The sequence below is a fragment of the Pipistrellus kuhlii genome, unplaced genomic scaffold, assembly GCF_014108245.1.
Source record: "Pipistrellus kuhlii isolate mPipKuh1 unplaced genomic scaffold, mPipKuh1.p scaffold_m20_p_9, whole genome shotgun sequence".
NCBI classification, from domain to species: Eukaryota; Metazoa; Chordata; class Mammalia; order Chiroptera; family Vespertilionidae; genus Pipistrellus; species Pipistrellus kuhlii.
In genome coordinates this window covers 57,184,440-57,207,686 of record NW_023425595.1, presented here as the reverse complement: position 1 = coordinate 57,207,686, position 23,247 = coordinate 57,184,440, and the positions used below count along the sequence as shown (strand labels likewise).

The window sequence follows — 23,247 nt, the reverse complement described above, 5'->3', positions numbered from 1 at the left end:
AACTATAACATTCCTGCAAAACAATACATGTTTCAGTTTACAAAAATGTCAAATGCTTTGACAGTCTTTTGAAATCAATTTCTAAGATAAATTAATGTTTAGATGCCAAATATTAAGGACAATTGATCAGATTATTAGATGAATTAACGGAAAATATGAATTAAAACAAATTAATGAAAGAGGTAGCCTCCAAACATCTAAAAGCTGTTTTCAATTTCACTTATGTAGTTGGTACATTTTCTTGTACTGAGAGAGCTTTTAAAATAAAAATATGCTTAACTTACTATAATAAAACACTCTACAATCAGACTGACTATTTATTATTCTTGTGCAAAATGTTGTGTAGAAACTATTCCGAAATGTAATCTGTAACAATATCTTCACACACACATTTTGAGCAGTAGTAAGTCAGAGTGTAAAGCTAAGGAGATATCTGAAACATGTATTTTCTTCAACAGTGAAAATGCAACATCAATGGTATATGGACTGATCCTACTTGAGTGAATTTTCAAGTAAATCAACAGTTGATTGTAATTTTTTACATTAAGTTATACAGTATGGAGGGGAGGGAGCACTATTCAACTGTTCCTATGGCATTAGGTGGGGTCACACGCTAAAGTTTCATTGTGTGGGATAATAGATCCAGCGCATTGATTTGTGAATTCAGGCGGAGTAGAGACTAACATGATTTGGCACCAGGGTAAGGATTCATGGAGCTACATCGACAGGATGTATGCACTGCGTGACGGTAAGAGACATTTACAACCCAGAATATAAGAGTGGGACAGCCTCAAGTGACATCACCAGATCGTCTGCAGCGTAAGCCACCCGAGGAGGATGTATGTCCTCCACTCCGCCGCTTCCCTCTCCCTCACAGTTAGCAAACCTTCCACCGCTTTCACCAGTGGGAGAGAAAGCATGTGTCTACCTTCAAAGCAAGACATATGCTTACTCCAGAGAAAAGCAAATAAGGAAAACCAAAGGGACAGAATCCAAATTAGCCCGAGTACGATTTTCACTGACTTGACATTCAGGTGACTGAAATGTTAAAGGAGAAATTAACTTGAATTATCCAGATGAGAAATGAAAAAAAGGAAAAGGAAGGAAGGGAGGGAGAGAGGGAGGGAGGGAGGGAGGGAGGGAGGGAGGGAGATGGAAAAGAAAGAAAACCATCTGAATATCTCAGAACTAAACCTTGTTTTTTAACTCTGATTTGCTCTGGAACAGCCGTATGTGAAGAAGCTTACATTTCTTTCTGAAAAAATTAATATGAATAATAAAGAGGAAAGGCACTCCGGTGCCTCATTTCCGTTCCCTTCTCATTCATCCACAGTTTATGTTTTACTTACAAGCGTTTGTTACAGCGAAACTGTTGGCTGTCTCAATGTTGTCCACATGAGGAACCAGATTAAAAGGCGCTTCCGACGCATTGGGGCTGGTGTTGTGCAGGAAGATCGCTAGTCGGAAGGCAGTGTATTCCTGGTCTGTGTTTCGGATGAAGAGCCCACCTATGGGAAACAGCGGGGGAAGCACGTTCAGTGTTTTCTCCCGTCAGTGTCGCTCTCACCCTAGGCACGGTCAGACCCGCTGCCATTCCCCCAGCACATCCATGCAAGGAGCTACCCTGTGGGCTGGCCGGCCTTTGTCCCTCAGGTGCACGCTTATAGTGTGTCAGCCTTTAGGACAGCTCAGCTTTTTCCCCCTTCCCCAATGTGCCATGATCACAATGACCTCGGAGACCGCAGACTGTGTTGTGCCTTTGCTCTCTCGCCCTCCCTGCGGTCCCCACCTCACTGCTACACCAGCCAGCCCGGGCATTGGGCATGGCATCGCTGGGGAGAGGCATGCAGGGGAACAGAACGGGCATGAAGATGCAGACACCAGAGGATGCGCAGCCACGCAGGCAGCAGGGGGATCGGAAAGGAGACGTGAACTTAGTTTCCCTGCAGCTGGGGGCTCAGCCTCATCAGCCCCGTGCTGTGCACGGTCCGGTCCGCCAGACATGATGCAGCGCGGAGGCCGGGCCGGGCTGGGCTGGAGGAAATTCAATCGCTGCATCCCATGAAGACAGGGAGGAGAACAGCCAGAAAAGCCAAGGATGGACAGTTCCCGGGAAATAAGAGTCTCCGTCTCCATGCAGGGATAAGGAAAAAAAAAAAAAAAAGATTCAAGAGGGAAACGAAATAAGCGGAGGGAAGATTGCGGGAGAGGGATCTAACTTTGCAATCGGTTGACCAGCAAAGGCCGGGGTGCAGGTGCAAAGCCCCCTCCTCTCCCTCCCTCCCGTCCTTCCTGTGATGGGGAGAGGGATGCGGCGTCCAGCATGGGGAGAAGTGCATTAAAACAAAACAAAACAAAACAAAACAAAACAAAGCAAAGCAAAGCAAAGCAAACTCGACATCCCTCCCTGCTCCCCGAGAAACGGATGAAAAGAAATATCCCATAACACGTAACCAAACCCCACGTAGGTCATTTTCAACTTATTCCCATCCCACTCGAAGCGACTTGAACGGAAGGTGGGAATGGGGGGGAGAGCAGGTGCAGGGGCCGGCAGGCGGGCAGTTCTGTGTGTTTTTCCAAAGGAACCCGCACCCGAGGGGCAGTGTGAGTGTGTGTGTGTGTGTGTGTGTGTGTGTGTGTGTGTGTGTGTAAAGGGGAGGAAGAGAGACAAAGGGGCAGGGGCCGGCCCCAGGGGTCCCCCCAATCGCCCATCAGCAACTCCGGGAAGTCGCTCGGGCTGCCCGCCGCAGGCCCCCCGGGGCCGCTCACCTATCTGCACGCTGCTCGGGAAGGCTCCCATGGCGAGTCCCCAGAATCCGGAAAACAACAAGACAATCTGCCTGCAAATCCTCCTCATCTTCCTGCCTCCTCTCCCCAGCGCGCGCTCCTCTGCCGCCGCACTCGTCCTCGGGCTGCTCACACAGGCATGGGCGACCGGGGCGCTAAAATTAAAAACCGGCCGGAAAGGAAAAGGGGGGGAAAGAAAAAAGAAAAAAAAAAAGGAGAGCGGCTCGGGGCGGCTTCCGAGGCGGACCCCTCGCCGTCAGCAGCCCATGTCGAGCGGCCAGATGGCGCCCGCAGTGCCGCCGCCCGGGAGAGGCTGCGGTCCGGCGGCGCGGGCGGCGGGGAGGACGGAGGCGGCGGCGGGAGGGGACGCGCGCTCTCCCGGCCCCGCGCGCGCTCGCCCCGCGCCGTCTGCTCCCGCGGCCGCCGCCGCCGTCCCCGCCCGCCCCCCGCTCCCCTCCCCGCTCCCCCTCCTGCCTGCGGCAGCCCCGCGCCCTCCCCGCACCTCTCCCCGCGCCCCCGCCGGGCGGGCGCTGCACCCCGGGGTGCTCACCCAGCCGGGCTCCCCCCACACCCCCTGCACCCGGGAGCAGGTCCCCAGCCGCCTCACCCTCCCGGCTGGCTCCTTCCCCTCCGCTCCGGGTCCGCAGCGGGACCGGCTCCGGGAGGGGCGCCCGGCGCTCCGGCCCCCGCTCTCCGGCGCCTGTGCCGGCGGCGCGGGGAGGGACGGGCCCCGGGGCCGCAGCCGCTTAGGGGCGGGGGGTGCGCCGCCCAGGCCCCCGGGCCCCTGCCGCACGCTCCGGGCTGGCGGGGAGCACGGCGGCCGCCTCCCCTCCGCTCCGCTCCCCTCCGCCCCGCGCTCCGCTCAGCCTCCCCGCTCCCGCCGCTGGGCAGCGTGGGGACGCGGGTCCGAGCCGCAGCACCGATCTGTCCCCGCAAACAGCGCGGGGAGCCGGGGAGTCCGAGTGGGGACGGCGGGGCGCAAGGGCGCGGGAGGAGCGGGAGCAGGAAGGCGGCGAGGGGCAGCCCCGGGGGTCTCAGGGGCTGGGGCGGAGGAGGAGGGGAGACCTGGGGGAGGGCAGGCCCGGGAGGGACCCAGAGAAATGGCCACGTCCCAGGGAAGAGGGGAGGGCAGAAAAGTTCATGGAAATAGCAAAGTTTGGGCAATGAGCAGGGTGGGGAAGGAGGGCCTGGGAAATGGAAATGGAAGAGAGCCTAAGATGTGCTGTTTGAGAAACACGAAGCACAGCTAGGAACCAGAACAGAGTGAGTTGTCAAGTGGGAAAGCTCATTGCTCTCCAGTCTCCATTCAGAGGACAGTTTTTCTCTCCTCTGTGGCCCTCCCTGATCAGGGGCTGAGGAAGGAGGATGGGAAGGGTAGCGCTGGAGCCGGTTGGCATGGAGTCTGATAGAAGACAGGGTGCGTTTCATGCACACACACACAGCCTGTTCTCTCTACTCCAGACTCTCCCGGAAGGCTGGAGCATTGCACTGGTGTCCACAGTGGCTCTGGCCGGGTGGGAGAATATGAGTTATCCTAGGAAGCATTGGAGCGATGGTGTCACATCCTCTCCAGGGTCATCTTTAAGGCTTCCTCCCACCTGCTGCATGGAGTGTGAAACCAGAGTGCCCTGGCAGTGTCTATGCCTGCGTGGTCTGAGGTCTCTTGATCTAGACAGCAGCTGCAATCCTCTAATTTCATCCAACTGGGAGAGAGAAAGTGTTTCGAACCTTGCCAGTTCTTTGGGTTCCCTTGGCTGCATTTTAGAGCCTGGGAAGTTGGGTTGCAGTAATCAGACACAAGCTTCTGAGATATCACTAGAAAGAGAATACAGCTAGTGCCTGCCTATGTTCATCTGATAACGTTTGGGAAGGTGGAGAATGGGTCAGTTAATATGAAAGTATGGCAAGGGCCCAACCAGGTAAAGACTTTTTTGGGGGGGAAATGGATTACCTTTACTCCTTCAAGTCTTCCTTTATTAGAGACCACGTGTATCTGTAGTTGCAGATGATATTTAACTAAAACTTCTGAGTGCTTTTCTTCAGAGGGTTTCCAAGTTCTGGAATTTTGCTCTTAAAATGGCATCTTTTGTTATTTACCCACTTTCCTGTTATACTTCACAACAGACTGTTATGACAAAAACAAAAAACAACAACAACAAAAAACACCACCTAATTGTGAGAAATCGGATTGCATAAATCATACCTTTGTTGTTTCAGTTTATAAAGATTTAGTCTTGCAAGTTAAATGGGATTAGAAATGTTTTCTTTTTCTCTTTTCACTCAGTGTAAACAACAAGGCTGTCAACGTTCTGTCTATCTTATAAGATAATAAAATAAAATAGGCCACATAAAATTCAAGTTGAATTTCAGTTAAATTAAAATTGCAAAACCCACCGAACTATTGAAATCATCACCTAGCTGGTCAACAGGTAGAGCCCTCTCGATGCAAAGGTAACTGTCACCTTTTATTCTTCTCTAAAATGAAAGGTTTGAGCTTTCATGTGATGTGATGCCACCATCGATACAAATATAAGACAAGTTTTATTTTTCAACTAACTGTCAAAAGGACATCTCAGCTAATATGACCACAGATGACATAACTGTACTTTGCCAAGATAGTAACTTCATTTTAAAATTTTCTATTATTCCATTTAATTAAAACATCCATTTTACTTTATGAATTCGAGCTATCTTTCTCTGAATAACAGATCTCTAGCTTTATCTCTATAGAAGTCTCCTCATGTCATACCTGTCCCTAACGTACACCAAAAAAAGACAGTTTTGGGTTGGTTTGGAAAGAAAGGCAAGTGGAGGATGGGGTAGATTGTATGCATTCATAAATAACAGAAATAATCAACAGTGCTGAAGAAAAACAAACAAAAACAGGGAAGAATAAAATTGTGGCTAGTAATGGCAGAGCCAGCAACTGAGCTTTTAATCCTGAGGGTATGCCCTTGAAACCATTCTATGAATATGACTATCCTCCTATAGTCCCCAAGTGTGAGTTCACATATGAAAAACAATCCCTAGCCTCTTTTTGGAGCATCTGTAAAGGCAGAGGAAAAAGATCCTGCTACATCAGTATACAAATTCAAAGGATCATTACTAGCTAATGTGTGTGATTTTATTGCTTTTGTGTTATTCTAGATAAATATTTCCCAGTTTTCTGAGCTGCAGATTACTAATGTATTAAATGAAATGATCATATAGAAGAGGTCTAAGATGCCTTACAACTCAACTCCCCAGACCTATGATTCTATAGAACCAAATCCGCCAGCAGTGCTTTGGGGAAGGGTTCCACAGAGCAACATGCCACAGCCTCATACTCAAAACACCCAGATAGCCAGCAGAATGTGGTCAATAGAGCTGATAAATCACTGTCCAGGAGGGACAACACATGGTATGCCTCAGAGCAGGCTTCATCTAGATTTTTCAATGAAAAGAGATAGATGATGATAGATAGATGATAGATAGATGATGGATACATAGATGATAGATAGATAAATAGATAAATAGATAAATAGATAGATGATGGATATATAGATAGATGATAGATGATAGATAGGTAGATAGATAGGTAGATAGATAGATAGATGATAGATAGATAATAGTGATAGATAGGTAGATAGATGATAGATAGATGATGATGGATAGATAGATAGATAGATAGCTTCTCTATTCTATTTCTTGGTTATGTATAGTATGGATTATCTTATATATTTAAAGAAGTCCTGTTGTGATTTTGTTGTTGTTTGTTGTTTTTTGTGTATGTTTTCAATAGAGAGTGATATTTAAAAACCAAAATCTGAACAGTGAGTTTGGTCAATGTGAGTGAGCTGTTATTGCTTCTAGGTTCTCAAATAAAACCAAGATAATGTACTGCAACCCATGTATTCATACATATCTGTGTTCTCTATCTATCTAAATATGCATTCAGGTGTCCCGGCCCGCGGGACAACAACGGGGGCACGCAGGAACCACCTAAGAGAATGAATCAAACAAGGAACGCGGAAAGAATGGAGGCAAGACAAGGTTCTGATCAAGCCTCAGTTTTATTCTCTGAAATGGCTGTATTTATACAGCAGAGACAAAGGGGGGCAGGGCCGCCCATGCAGGGGGGTCTTTGGTATGGCAACACAGGATTGACTAATTGCCAGAGGCGGTGTGACATTCCAAGGTGCAATATTCAAAGGCTGGGCTATCTAGGGGGGGGAGGATCAGGAAGGGGAAGAGGCAGGAAGACAGGAGATGCTAAACCCCAGGTTAATCTTATCTTCTGGCCAAGCCCTCAGGGCACCACACAACCTCTGCTAGAAGGAACTTAATTCTATTTCCTTAACACTGAGTTGCTTGCCTCAACTCTGCTAGCTCCCAATGCTAGCTCCCAACATTCAGGTAAACATGAGTTGGTAACTCCAACTCAAACCCAGCACTATAAAGTTCATTACAGCCTCCCTTCTTGTTTATCTTGTTTAGCTATCAAAAATCTATATGAGGAAACATCATTGTTAAACCTATGTCATCATAATGAAAACATACTAGTATGGATCGGAGCTTCAGCTCTCTCGTTTATGTAACGAGACCAACTCATAATTTCTTTCCAACAGTGAGAGACAATCAAGTAGAATATATTTACTTATGATATAAACCTGAACTTAGGTTTTCAAAACCAATTGAATTTTTATACAATATTTTAATTTTCTACCACTGGTGATTCCTAAAAACCATTATCAGCCTGCCTGGAAAACATCAACTTCCATAGACAATATAAATAGATGACATTATTTATGACATTTGTCCTATAAGAGGCTCAAGCATTATCTACAATAATACCAACAACTTCATAAGTTTATTTATGTATTTATTATCTAAATAATTCCTTGGCAGGGCGTAGTTTTTAATGTGTGTATATTTTCCCATGCTAAACAGTACCTTTTGATTTTTTTATACATATTTTGCTGCAGTCACTTTCCAGCAATAGGAACAATATCTTAGTCCCTCCAGGAGTGCATTGCTTTATCTTTTCAATCTGTCCACCTTGCTTGAAATCAGCACACTAATCTTGCCCTATGGCAATTGCTTGATTACTCTTTTGTCATCTATCTACCTCACATGGTTCCTCCAAGAAACGGATTGACATTGCACAAGACTTTAATGCTGATAAATTTTCCCTTCCAGGACTACAGAATCCTCATTACAATAAAAAGATTATTTTCCTAGTTTTATGTTCCTCATTCCTTTCCAGGGTCATTGTAACTGAAAGGCTTTACTAAATAGGACTTGACAGTCTTTCCCTCATTCATTCATTCATTCATTCATTCATTCATTATGTATTTCTAGAGCATTTCCTAGGGATCATAGTATCACAAGGGAATGAGAAATGTTTTTACCTGTTATGGCACTTGTTCCTTACAATTAAAGAATTCCAAACACAGACACATGCACACAAACACACAAATACAAGTGAAATATGTTGCAAAACTTGCATTATTGGTAGAAAACTAATGCGATCTTCAAGGCAGGGATCACCGATCTATCCCTACATCAGTGCTAGCCTCTGATCTGGCTACCTATTCCAGAATAGGAATGGTCAGGTAAAGCATCATGGGAAGGGGAATACTTGAGTTTCATTATAAACCACTGGAAGGTTTTCATTGGTTAAGAAGTGGAAGAGCATTCCAGACAAAGGGAAGAGGTGGGTGTGCATTAAGAGCAATGAGTAACCCAGAAATAGGAATCCTGATGTTGATTCGTAGCCATTAAAGCTCAGAAGGTTAAATAAAGCAGACTCTGAAGAGCCTGGCACATGTAAACATTAATTAAATACACTGTAAGTAACTTAGGAAGTGACACAAAAATGGAGTTTTGAGCTATACATTTCTCCTTTACCTATGTATTAACAAATACTATTTACTGTATTTCTTCTAATAATGAGGTCAAAGGCAATTTTGCTTAACTTCTTTCATATATATCAATAGGTAGTTGCTAAAGGATTAGTAAAATTACTTGGATAATCAAACCCAAGTAATCTGTTGTTTCAGATTATAAAAAGTGGATGTTAGATTGAGCATTCCAGTTTTGTTTTTGTTTTTTAGGGGGGAGTTATTTTATTTATTTTTATATTTATTTATGTACTTATTTATTAATTAAATTTATTGGGGTAACATTGGTTAATATGATCATATAGGTTTCAGGTGTGGATTTCTGTTATAAGATCTACATGTTGCACTGTGTGCCCAGCACCCAAAATCAAATATCTTTTGTCAGCACCCAAAATCAAATATCTTTTGTCACCATATATTAGTCCCCTTTCCCTGGCCCCATTCCTACCCCTTCCCTCTTATAACAACCACACTGCTTTTGTGTTCACATGTTTCAATTTAACATCCCACATGAGTGAAATGATATGGTTCTTAGCTTTTTCTGCCTTTACTTATTTTACTTAGGATAATATTCTCAAGGTCCATCGAGGTTGTTGTATTTCATCTTTTCTTATGGTTGAGTAGTATTCCATTGTGTAATGGTATATGTACCACATCTTCTTTATCCAGTTTTCTACCGCAGGACACTTTGGTCTTGGCCACCGTGAATATAGGGATGCATATATCTTTGCAAATGCATGTTTTTGAGTTTTTTTGTTTGTTTGTTTTTTCAGGTTTACTAGCATGCCTAGGAGAGGTATTTTGAGAATCACCAGACTACTTGTTATAGTGGCTGCCAGTCCACATTCCCACCAGCAGTGAGTGAGGATTCCCTTTCCTCCACGACCTCTCCAACACTTGTTATTCCTTGTCTTGTTGATAATGTCCATTCTAACAGGAGTGGGGTGGTATCTCATTGCAGTTTTGATTTGCTTTTCCCTAATTGCCAACGAGGTTGAGCATCTTTTCATATATTTATTGGCTGTTCGTATATCTTCTTCTGAGAGGTGTCTGTTCAGTCCTCTGCCCATGTTTTGATTGGTTTGTTTCTTTGCTTGGTGTTGAGTTTTATGAGTTCTTTACGTTTTGAATATTAAACCTTTGTCAGAGCTATTGTTTGCAAATGTCATTTCCTCTTTGGTTCACTGCCTCTCTGATTTGTTGGTTTCCATTGTTGTGCAGAAATGTTTCAGTTTTATATAGTCCCATTCATTAATGTTTTCCTTTAATTTCTTTGCCTTGGGGGTCAAGTTCATAAAATGTTATCTATGACCAAAGTCCATAAGTTTGGTACCTATGTTTACTTCTATGTAACATTGTTTCAGGTCTTTGATCCATTTTGAATTAATTTTTGTACATGGAGACAAACTGTAACCCAGTTTCATTCTTTTGCATAAGCTTTCCAGTTTAAGCATCAATGCAAGACACATTCACAAACTACACATTCAACATTTTAAAATGTTATTTGTCTTTGGATGGATCATCTTTTAGTGATACAGTTATAATTATCATTTATTAAGCTACTATGATATAAATTTAATTTTTAGTTCTTAAAACGTCTTTTAATTTGGGTAGTACTAGCCTTGTTTTAGAGATGAGAAAATTAAGCTTAAAAGAGTGAAGTAAACAGCCTAATGTCACACAGCTAGCAATGGTGCGGCATTAAAGTAGTCAAAGCAACATCTTTCTTTCTTAAAGTCCATGCTCTTTAGCTGTTCCATTTAATTACCTTTAATTAGTTTGTACCAATTATCTTTGTCTTGGCTCTAACCTAAGTTGAAGCTTATAAACCATTAATGAAAGAAATAAGTATATGCTGCATTTGTTGAAATATTAGTATTGACTGAGTCATTTAACACAAATGCCATGGTAACAAAGTTAGATCAATAACATTTATTTCTTCCATATTACAAGTAGCAATAATTGCTAGTTTAGGAAGGAGGAAATCTAAGAAAGGGAAATAAAGGTAGAGACTCTAATTATATAACCACCTGGTACTTAAAACAACTCAAATAAGAGATTGATACCAGAGTTACCTTCTCCCCCATTATTAATAAGATGCTTCCTGATTCCTTGGGTCTAAGTCCTAAACTGGATATCTTCTCTCCTGTTTTCTCTCCCTTTTTTAGTACCTAAGAGGATTGAGTTGTAAGTATTTAATCCTATCCAACTGCTTTCCCTTGAAATTATCCTTGGCTGTAGATTAATATATTTTGCCTAACATTCTTAACAAAAATAACATGGAGCCATAATGACTTCACTTTCAAGACTACTCTGCTCATAACCTGTCTGCATTCTTGACTGTTCAATGTGTGCTTGCCAGTTAAGGATACCTCTCTGTCCCATAGAAAGATTATAGATTTGCTAGAAGCCCAGTGGATGAAATTCGTGCACAAGGGGTGTGTGTGTCCCTCAGCCCAGCCTGCACCCTCTCCAATCTGAGACCCTTCGAAAGATGTCCAACTGCCCTGTAGGATGGGGCCTAAATGAGCAGTTGGACATCCCTCTCACAATCCAGGACTGCTGGCTCCCAACTGCTCTCCTGCCTGCCTTCTTGATTTCCCCTAACCACTTCTGACTGCCAGTCCGATCACCCCCTAACCACTCCCATGCCAGCCTGATTGATTCTTGTCAGTGAGCAACAGAAACCAGTTTTGGTGGGTTGAGAGGAAGTAAGAAATGAAGGTATGAAAATCAGTGGAAATGACGACTTTAATGTCAATTTTGATACAATTTTTAAAAATTCAGGAGGCATATGTAATACTGTATGCAATACTTTAAACTCTAAAAAAAATTTTAAAATTCTAAAGTAGGCCTTTTTATTCTTTTGTACTCATCTTTCCTATTAAATTCTCTCCCCTTATCACCACTCTTTTCCCAATTCTCTAACTAAATGCAATTGCTCCGTTGTCTGCATCTCTATAGCAACCAGGCGCTTCTAGCTTCACACTTTATTGCAGACATTTCAGTTTATGTTCACATAACTTTTGAAAGGTGAAAGTCCTTCAAAGTGATGCAGCTGTGATTGATTCTGTGTCAGTGATTGAAACTAGCCCTTCCACCTTTTGAAGGTGGGCTTGGTGAAAAGGCTAATCAACTGTTCAATATTCTATATATCTAATAAAAGTGTAATATGCAAATAGACCAAACAGCAGAACAACCAGTTTGTGGGGGGTGGAGCTAGTGAGCAGGCTGTGCCAAGCCATCCAGGCCAACCAAGGTGCTTGCCAGAAGGCAGAGTGAGGGAAAGGCAATGGGAGATGGGGGTGGTGTGGCGAACAGATGTGGTGGAGGGGCAATTGGGGGGCCTGCCTGGTTGCCTCTGGCAGAGGGAGGCCACCAGCTTAGCTGCAGTGAGGTGATGGGAGATGCACTGGGCCAATCCCACAGAGAAAGGCCAGGTGGAAGCTGTAGCAGGGTAATGGGGGCTGGGGGTGGTGCCATCCCCTGATCATGGTCAGCCCTCCAGGTCACCTCCTGCAGAGGGAGGCCAGACTGCTGACTTCCAGACTGTGAGAGGTAGAAGTTAGGCTGAGGAGACTCGCCCACCCAGTGTGTGAATTTTCATAAACTAGGCTAAGCAACTGGCCAACTGTCTGATAGGAATGATGTACACTGACCTCCAGGGGCAGACGCTCAACACAGGAGCTGTAGAGTGACAGCCCTCTTGAACTCCAGTACCCCTCAGGGGATATTGGACTGCCAGTTTTAGCCCAATCCTCACAGGCCAGGCCAAGGGACCCCACCTGCTGGAAGGACCCCGCTCACTCTGCAGATGCCCTTCCAGCCCTGGTGCCTCCCAGGTGTGGCTGGTCAGGGAGGGACCGAGGGAGATTGGCTCCTGGGTGTGTCCAGCCTCTCTCGCCCAGGCCTGCCCCACAGGCCACCTTCTAATTAATTTCTTTTCAATGTGCATGAATCTGTGCACAGGGACTCTAGTATTAAATAATTATTATAAGAATAATTAACTACAGAGTAGTAAGGAAAATAGTGATGAATAAGTATCAAACCTCAAAATAATGTTTTTTCCTTAGAAGATAAATTTGAGTTTCTTATGAACTATATTTTCTTAAGTCAGGTTTTATGCATTGAATGGCTAAAAGCAATTTTCAGGACTTTTAGTTGTGACTCTACATATTTTTTAGTTCTAATCTATGAAAAACATTGTTTAGAGGTTGGTGATAAAACATGAGCTCCTTATTTAGTAATAATTTAAAACTTTTCCTGAGTTAGTTATTAAATAATTTGTCTTCTGAATTTATAACTTTATATTGAACTTTCTTGTAACTGTGGGTATGAATTTTAGACCTAGTCAAAGTCTTTCATGTTAAGTATTTCAAAACTAGAGGCCCGGTGCATGCAATTTGTGCATGGGATAGGGGTTGTCCCTCAGCCTAGCCTGCACCCTCTCCAATCTGGGACCCCTTGAGGAATGTCCGACTGACTGTTTAAACGGGCAGTTGGACATCCCTCTCACAATCCAGAACTGCTGGCTCCCAACCCTTTGCCTGCCTGCCTTCCTGATTGCGCCTAGCTGCTTCTGCCTGCCAGCCTGATCACCCCCTAACCACTCCCATGCCAGCTTGGTTGACGCTTAACTGCTCCCCTGCCAGCCTGTTTGCTCCTAACTGCCCTCCCCTGCAGGCCTGGTCACCCCTAACTTCCCTTTTCTGCAGACCTGGTCCCCCACAACTGCTCTCTTCAGCAGTCTTGATCACCCCCAACTGCCCTCCCTTGCAGGCCTGGTCCCTTCCAACTGCCCTTCCATGCTGACTATCTTGTGGTGGCCATCTTGTGTCCACATGGGGGCAGCTATCTTGGGTGTTGGAGTGGTGGTCAATTTGCATATTACTCTTTTATTAGATAGGATAGTGATGCTTGATTTATATTACAGCCAAGTGCAAGACATATTAACTGCAAGGAGACAAAGTGTTTAGTTTACATAAATTCAAAATGAGAGAGTGGCTATCTGAAGAGTCAGCTGTCAGGAGCTCCACTCATCTTCCCTGTTCTTTGGTCCCTGGTTGGCAGTACAGTACCTTGGACAGAATGAGAAGCTCCATGAGCACTGAGAAGAGGAATTCCTCCAGAAATTCCAGGGGCCCCTTCTGTACTGCAGGGTTTGTGTCATGCAGCTGACTGCTAAGGTAGACAGCCTCGTGGCAGATCACCTTTGTGGTTGTCTTCAGTTCCTTATAGAAGAGCAGTGAGTCCTTATTACCTTCAATATGCTCACTGCTTACCCCATAGTATAGTTTGACTCTGTTAACCCTGGTCTCCGTCAGAGAAGCTAGGGACAAATCTACTTCAATCTGAAAGTACCGTATTTTTCGGACCATAAGACTCACTTTTTTTCCCCCAGAAGTGGGGGGAAAAAGTCCCTGCGTCTTATGGTCCAAATATAGCCTACACATATACTTTTAAAAAAAGTTTTTTTACTTGCCCGGCTCTGTGTGGTCTCTGTGTGCTTGCCCGACTCTAAAATGGTTCTAAATGCTGCTGTTTACTTTACAGGGTTGATCACATGTGTTTATGACTGTGATGTTGGGTTTTAATGCACATAAAATATTTTAGGACACTATTTGTTTCAGAATCTTTTTTTCTTCATTTCCCTTCTCTAAAAACTGGTGCATCTTATGGTCCGGAGCGTCTTATGATCCGAAAAATACGGTATGTCCAAAGAGTTTCTGAAGCTACTAAGCCCTTCTTGTCCATCTCAAGCACTGAAGTCAGTCTTTATGATTTATCTATAAGCCTCTGCAAGGCACCATGAGCTGTTGGGAAGCTCTACTCTGTAGCATATAGCAAGAGGTCTTATTCACAGAAGAAGGAATGGAAAGGGGTGGGAAAGAAAGGGATAGAAAGCAAAGGAAGAATTCAGGAGGTATATCAGTAGCCAGCTGCAGAACACACTGTCCAATACATATTTCAGGAGCTTCTCTATAAGACTATAGCCTAAAGAAGAAAGAGTGACAGCCATTGTCATACAAAGCTGAGAAGTATAAAAGTTTGTATCATTATTGAACACCTATCATATCATAATTCTGTGTTTTAGAGAGGATTCCAAAATGAAATGTATAAAAATGTTCTTCTGGGAGACATGCATGTCTCATGTGACTGTGGGGCATGATACAGTACAGTAAACACAGGTACTATACTGTAAGAAATCAGTGCTTCAAGAATACAGTTGATGTGAATGAGTCTATTTTCACAAATAATAAATATTTTTTAAAAGGGGAAGCATATATATATGCTTCCCCTTTTTTAAAAAAAATAATAATATATATAAAAATAATAAAAAATAATAATAATATCTATATATATTATTGATTTTTTTATCGAGAGGAAGAGAGAGAGATAGAGAGCTAGAAACCTTGATGAGAGAGAAACATCAGCCAGCTGCCTCTTGCACACCCCCTACTGGGGATGTGCCCGCAACCAACATACATGCCCTTGACTAGAATCGAACCTGGGACCTTTCAGTCCGCAGACTGATGCTCTACCGCTGAGCCAAACCAGTTTTGGCAAATAATAAATAATTTTAAATATGTATCAAACACATACTATAAGGGTTTCAAACTTGATCATTTCTTCATATTTTATATAGCAATATTCATATGTTTTCTTAATTTTTAAAAGCCAACCATTTTATTTACAAAAGATAAGTGACAGTAAAAAATGCCTAAAATTAAAAATGTAATGTAGTTTTCCTTCTCATTTAGAAAAAAAAATATTTTGATCATTTCACTAATTTGGTAACCCTGGGAATAACAATAATATGTGTCTCAATTATGAAACAATTCTTAGTTCTTGTGCTGACTGGATTGTAAAAATATGACAAGATTGAGATTCTCCAATAATCAATATACTCAAAATAGTCTAAGAAGACTTCTACTGTATTAGCAAATAAAATATTGTCCATATTGCTAAATGTTAAATTATATTCATGGAGGGTAATACTAAATTTGTTCTCTGCATGAAGGACTGGGAGATTTACTCAAGGCTCTTGATATTCAAATCAGGTAAACTTTAAGCCACATACTCCTTTGAACTTAGTGTTAACAGGTAATAATGACATTATCATTTGTCAACAGAACATTGAGTTTTACCACAAAATATTTATATTACCATTATGTAAAATAGTTTATTGACTGATTTATTATTGACTTACATAAAATAATATTTGTATGTTTGGTGACATTTCATGCAGTTTTTTCTCATTTTTCACTGCATTTTAGGTTAATATTAAATCCTACATAATCCTTCACAGTAGAAATTGATATACAGGAAATGCCTGTTATATTTAATGAACAATGATATTAATCTTTTAAAATCCTGTTAAGAAAAATATCAATAAAATATTAAGAACTATAATAAAGGTACTACAAATATTTTCTCAGGTTATTAATTTTATTTATAGTAAAATACTATATTAAGTGTTAAAACATATTTCATAGTAATACAATAAAATTTGATATAGTTAAAACTGTCTGCTTTGCTAGATAGATATAATTGCTAAGATATATTTTATATCTTATAGCTTAATTGCATTTCTCACAAAATATATAACAAATTAAATATTTTTAAACTTTTGGTCAAAATGATGGTATAGGTAAGTGCAAACACACATCCTCCTACAGCCACACAAAATTACAACTAAACTATAGAATAACAATCATTGAGAACCACTATAGACTTATTATAGGCGTCTTCAAACTACGGCCCGCGGGCCACATGCGGCCCGCAGAAGAGTCTGATCTGGCCCGCCAGGTTTTTTGGGCAGTGAGCGCAGCCAAGGTGTTACAGTAGGAATTAGTAGTTCATATAGTCCGGCCCTCCAGCTCTCTGAGGGACCGTGATCTAGCCCCCACTTTAAAAAGTTTGAGGACCCCTGGGTGAACAGAAGTCCTACAACTAAGGAAATAAAGAAGAAGCCACATGGAGACTGGTAGGAGGGGTGGAGACTCCAAACAGGCTGGTCCCACACTACCTGTGGCTGCTACAAATTAGGAGGGATATTTTAGTTACAGAGCTCACCTCCAGAGAGTGATGGATCCCCACCCCTTCCCAATCCCTTCCAGCCTAGAAAATAAGTCCCATAACTTTTAACTATGAAAGCCAGGGAGATTGTGGCCAACTAACACAAAGAGCTGCTGGAATCCCAGGTGATAGTGTAGCATTCTGATACAGGTTTTCTAGCTTTAAACAATTGGTACATACTTCCATAATTTAAGATTTTTATTGACCTTTGCCTTTATTGTATATGTTAAAGAATTAAGGAAGAAAAATTAGCCAAAATAATAATTTTCTCCAAAATAGGTAAAATGATTTTACTTAGTTTAAGTGCAATACTATTAGCAAATTAACTGTGTATTTTAAAGTATATTTCTCTTATTTCATACAGAAAAAAAAGATAAGCAAATATTTTAAAGAGCTGTGTTATGTTTAGGGCACAGAGCTGTGTAGAAGGGCACATGATAATATAATTGGTTATTCTCTGTCTTGTTCTAGCATTAGCCTGCTGTGGTGTTTAATCCTATCACACAAATGTCATTGCTAGTCTCCTGATTCTGATAACTAATATTTCACTTCATCTCCTTCCTTTAAAACTTTGTTCTATGACTATACCATTGGCAATGATACACTTTAAAATAATTAGGCTATTTTGGTTATAATATTATTTGAAGAGTTAAAGGGATCATTTCTATATGGGGAGACAAAGAGAATATTTACTGTGACAGCAGACCAGATCCATGTTAGATTTTAATACCTAAACTATTATAACTAGCACTAGAGCCAAAACATGGCATTATAAAAATGACTTAAAGTAATTATCCAAGTCAAAGGAGGTTGCAGCGCCAATGCTGTGCCATCCATCTTAAAATCTTACACTTTTACGTGAATCCAATGAACAGTTTACTGAGCTGCTTAAGTCCCACAGTGACCAGAGCTCAGCCACTGGGGAGATAAATGTTTTTCAATTATTCAGGGATTCACTGGAGACCCTGTGGAGCAGAGAACAATTAAGAAAGAGATAAAGGCACAAAATAAAAAACACTAGCATCAATGATAGAAAGTAACATGGTGTTCACAATGCCAAGCAGTAAAAATATTTTCATTTTATTTTATTTTATTCAAGCTTTTTTCCCCTAAATGGACTCTGTTAATCTCTGTTCACAGACTTGAAACTCAACAACTACTGATGCTAAGGGTTCACTATTTTTTACTAATTCTTTGATTCCACTTATGTCTAAACCCCATGGCTAATCCAAGCAATGATAAACACACATAGTTGTTTTGTGCATATGTGCTGAAATTGTGAGATAAGAATATTATATTCTGGAAATAGAAAAGATCCACCCAAATAGTACTGTCCTAATAGAGAACTATTTCTTGCTTCTGTATATTATTTTCAATCTTTCTTTAATCATTACCAACCATTGCCACTTTCACATATTCCATTGTCATTATTTTAAATTTCTATGGAGTTTCATTTGGGTTGGTATTGGTTCCACATACTGAACATGGATCAAAATAATGAAATTCTAATAACTAATATTTCACTTTATCTCCTTCCTAAAAAGAGGAACTTAAGGGGGCAAAGTAGCAGCTGAGAGCAATAGCAGAGAAAGCCTGAACATAGCTCCTTATTTTATTTTTACCAGAACTTGGTTTGTTACATGAATGGTACTAGTATCTGGCTAATAAAATGGCTTAGGGGATATTTCCTACTAATGTAGCAGCAAAATATGTAATCAGTAGTCACATATCCATTCTGAGCACCTTCTTTATTTTGCATGTTTTTCTCCAACAATGCTATAAGGCAAATATCAGTGACCTGAGTAAGTGAAATAAAATAGAAGTAACATAATAAAGATTTATTAAGATTTACCATGTGTACCCATTATTTTCAATTGCAAATTCAACATCTACTATTTAGATATCTGCTCGTACTCTTATTTTGGTCAAAAGTGGATCTGACCACATGTCAGTATCAATACCTACAATTGTCATGACCCACTAATTGTGTTTCAGATTATATACACATGTTTTCTTTGAGCACTAACAATTATTGCTAATTCCCTTCTCTTCCTTCCATTTCTTTTCTATAGAAAGCACACTTTTTAAATTCCAACACTCATGCTTTTGATAATTTTCTAGTGTAAGTTCAACTGGTCTTGTTTATTATTGCCTGACATAACATTACTTAAATTGTATAAATCCATCAGGGATCAATTTTTCAATAAAATTTTATTTTGGAATAAAATATTGTAAGACTATTAAATCCACTGTGCTAACACTTTTTTTTTTATTTAAGTAGCATTCCCTTTCCATCCTTAAAAAAATAGTTTCCAAAGTAGACATTTCTTCCTTATTTTGTGTTTTTAAAACATCATATTGTTCTGATCTAATTCATTTTCTTTACTTATTAAGATCAACAATTTATTACTGTGACTATCTTTTTATAAACAATTTAAAATATACAACTTTTGAAGTATGATTATTACTACAACTTATACTTTTCTTTATAAAAGACAATGTGTTATTAATACCTTTGTATCTGATATACCCCATTCAACATGGTAACTAGAAATATATTTTCCTGGGTTTTATAGGATCATTTGAGAGGAAGCTCAAATATTTTTATAGTCTGTTTTCCCCAAATAATCTTTAGATGATTACTTCATAAAGGTAGAAAGGAGTAAAATAGAAAGTTAAATTATAGCTCTATAGAATAAGCAGTAGAAATGTGATTTTTACTTTTATAGAATAACAAATTTATTTTCTATGTCTCAGCTTTGCCCTTGGATTATTAATAATCTTTGTCTACACTATTATTGTAAGTGTTAAATATTTTATATTTGTGATACATATCATTATTACTTATTAAGTTAAGTAATAACTAACAATTCAGAATACTTAATTTTTATGCTAAGAAAAAAGATAAACTTTTTGAGTTGATGATAAAGAGTTAATCTAACACTCTTGAGATGTTAGTATTATTTAGACAACCTAATCAATGTAGTTAATTGGCAGATTTATTAAAACTTATCCTACAGATTAAAAAGAGTTTTTTCTAATGTATGATATATATGTTGTATATATTGTATATATATATATGTTGTATAGCATGTAAGCAATTGAATGTACCCTGTAGATCAGCAATTTTCAACTGGTGTGCCACAAGAATTTTTAAAACATGCAATATATGACCGTTTAGTCAGGGACACTGACCTCTTTTCCCCTAGATTGTCAAATAAAAAATTGACAGCAGCCAACACAACAATAGCTGTTCAGTAAAAATGCCCTGTCTTGAACCATAAATATATAGGTCTTATAATAATAAAGTTGACATTTTATTTGTCACTTTGCACAATAAGGTTACATATGATTGGTTAATTCTTGGTACTAGAAATCCTTATATATAAATATAGGCACTTGATTTTTTAAAAAGTCACTTTGGGGAAAATAGCATAGATAATCATTATTATTTTTTATTAGTATTAGTTGTTGTAAACAAATCAAAATTATACCTATTTTTTTTTTTTTTTTTTAGATTGGCCAAAAATATATTTTGGTGCGATGCAGAATTCTAGTAATTACCAGGAGTTTATGTGTGCCATGAGATGAAAAAGGTTGAAAATCGCTACCATAGAGGAATGTTCTGATATCTACTTACCTGAAAGGACTCTGGACACCACTAAGTGTCTGATGTTTGTATAATGAAAAAAGAAACAGTCAAGCAGAAGGAACAGCAAGTACAAAGGGTCTGAACTGGCAGGAGCCAGGGTAAGTTTGTGGAACTAAACTAAGGCCCGTTTAGCTACCCTCATTCCTCACACACAGACAAAAAATAGTTAAATGCTTTAAGTTCAGATGTTGGGGAGGCATATTATGCAAGACTTCTTATGCCACATTTACACTTTATCCCAAGGGAAATAATTAAAATAAAATAACACAGTGACCTAATGGAATCTAATTTTCATTTATAAAAAATCACCGTGGCTGAGATAGGAAAAATGTATGAGTGGGTTTTGGAGGTGTGAGGAGACTCGTTTCAAGGCTACAGCATTTGCCCAGGTTAGAAAGTAACGTTTTTGGGGGGACTATTGCTCAGATTGCTAATTAAGAAGCAGAAATAACTGGGCAGGGGGATGGATTGGATACAGAGACTGAACCAGAGGTATTCTACATACCTCCTATTATTTTGTCATACTGCAGGGGGTGTGGAACCAAATTCTGTGACAGGAGACATCAGAGCCTCGGTGTTAGGAACTCTATTGTGATTCACGTTTTCCTGTTTCTGTTGATTGCTCCATTATTAAAAGCAAGTCGTGGCCCAGTTCCAAAGACTATTTAAGACTTGAAGGCACACATTTTGTGTACTGACTCATTCCTGGCTCCGTTGGCTTTTGCAAATGTTGTGTTTTCTTTGACTCACTTCTCTTATTGATATTAAAATGTACATTGTGTCTTTACGAATTACTTGCATTCTTGCAAGCCATCATAGTCATTTTTGAAATACTGTTTGGCATAAAATAAATAATGAATGCAAAGGAAATTTTACATGTTTTAATGATTCACTGAATTTCTAATAAAATGGTAGCAGGTAAGAATATTAGTCAAACTGGAAAATAAAAAGGACTAACTCAAAATACTTATGAGACATTTGTAGGTGCCTCTGCCATCATCCGAATTGTGTGTCTAATAAATATCAGCTCTTTAAATTAGATTGCTATTGCAATATCATTAGAGAGGTCCAACACATAGTTGAGTGTACAAAACCTGGTTAATGAGCATTTCTTATATGCCATGCTATTTCTTGACACTAGAAATTTAAGAGTTAATAAATCATGTTTTTATTTTTAGATGTTTAATACCCATAGAGAAACTTTCCAAGGGCATTCTACAATAAGTAATAATAATAATCACCACAGTAGCAGCAGCATCTTCTACCAAGACATAAGACAGAATAAAACTGGCCAAAATTAAGCAACATTTTAAAGGCCTGTTTATAAACTATGAAAATCTTCTTGATATTGCTAATTTAAAATTCTATTAATAAATTGATGCCTACCTGATGGGAACTTTCTATTGGTATTATAGAAAATATTGTTCTCAATGTTATTGAACATGTTTACTAATGAGGTGGATGAAGAAGTAAAGGAACTCATTAGCTGTGGATAAGATGGAGCCAGAGAGTTTGCAAAAATGCAGGATGATAGCTCAGTACTCACAAAGGTCTCCATCTCTATATATAAAAGCCTAAGCAACTGTTATAACCGAATGACCGGAACGACTGGTCAACCAGTCACTATGACATGCACTCCCACAACCAACCTCCTGCGGCCAGCCAACCTCCCATAGTCATTTCCCCCATACCTTTCCAGGCTGTCACTCCCCAATCAGCCTGCCCCAAATCGTCCTGGCCCCAACTGGGACTGGGTGAGAGAGCCCCAGTCAGCTCTGATTGCCAGCCAGGCCCACGGACCCCACTCTAGGGTCTCTAATAGAAATTAAACAAAAATCAGTCTAGAATAGAGCACACAGTTTAGTAGTAATATGTGTGGAACAAGCTTGGAGGTTTTATGTAACAGCCAATTTGATAGAAATAACTGTATCACATGATTAGCAGTAATTCAGTATATTCTTTTGATGCCTTAGGTGGAAAAAAATGTAGAATATTAACATGCTACAATATAGCAAAATATCTCAGACTGAGTGGCTTAGACAACATAAATTTATTTATTTATTTTTTATTATTCTAGAGTCAGGGAAGACCAAGATCAAGGTATCAGCCACTCTTGTTCCTGGTGTGGGCTCTTCCTGGCTTTCAGATGCTGCCTTCTTTTTTCTTTTTTTTTCTTTTTTTTTTTTAAATCAATCTTTATTGTTCAAATTGTTACAAAGGTTCCTCATTTCTTCCCCCCTCCACCAGGTTCCCATCCCACCCTCCGCCCCCTCCCCATCCCCCATTGTCCTCATCCATAGGTACAGTTTATGTTCAGTCTCTTCCTCCCTCCCTTTCCCCGATAGTAAATCCCTTTTCAGATAGTAAATCAGTTACTTAGCATTTTCTCATATCAATAATACCACCACATGCCCAATGATACATTTCACACAAAAGACATTTCCAAATAGGTCAACCAGCCTCATCCAGGCCCCACCCAAGGCACTCACAGATCAACACCCCAGCGCTATACTAACTCAACACATCCAGATCTAAGCCTTCATCACTTGATTCAGCAGACCCTCAAGTTCCCACAAAAGTTTCCAGCCATGTCTGAGAGGCAGCCGTGGGGCAGGGGCAGGCGAAGAGCGAGCTGTTCCGGGCCTGGCTGTTCCGGGCCTGGCCTCTGTTGCTCTGGTTCGTTCCACAACCAGCTGCTCCGGGTCTGGTCACCGCCGCTCCCGACCTAGTTGCTCTGGACCTGGCTGCTGCTGCTCCGGGCCTGGCCGCTCTCAGCCTGGCACAGATGCTGCCTTCTTGTTGTGTCTCCAATGGAAGAGAGAGAGAGCACCCTTCTGTATGGTCTTG

At 40.7% G+C, this 23,247-nt stretch overlaps 1 protein-coding gene across 3 annotated transcripts in view; it reads right to left on the bottom strand.

Moving 5' to 3' along the window:
• GRIA4 (glutamate ionotropic receptor AMPA type subunit 4) overlaps window positions 1–3,777 on the bottom strand; it is a 388,414-nt gene extending 384,637 nt beyond the window's left edge. The window contains exons 1-3 of one of the 3 annotated variants that reach the window (XM_036426588.2): window positions 3,395–3,777; window positions 2,770–2,942; window positions 1,350–1,508 (exon numbers count right to left, since the gene is read on the bottom strand). In XM_036426588.2, coding sequence (XP_036282481.1) covers window positions 1,350–1,508; window positions 2,770–2,857 — 247 coding nt within the window. In that variant the 5' untranslated portion in view covers window positions 2,858–2,942; window positions 3,395–3,777. The remainder of the gene's footprint in view (window positions 1–1,349; window positions 1,509–2,769; window positions 2,943–3,394) is intronic. The other 2 variants (XM_036426593.2, XM_036426594.2) reach the window with 2 other exon arrangements.
• Between the last annotated feature and the right edge of the window lie 19,470 nt (window positions 3,778–23,247).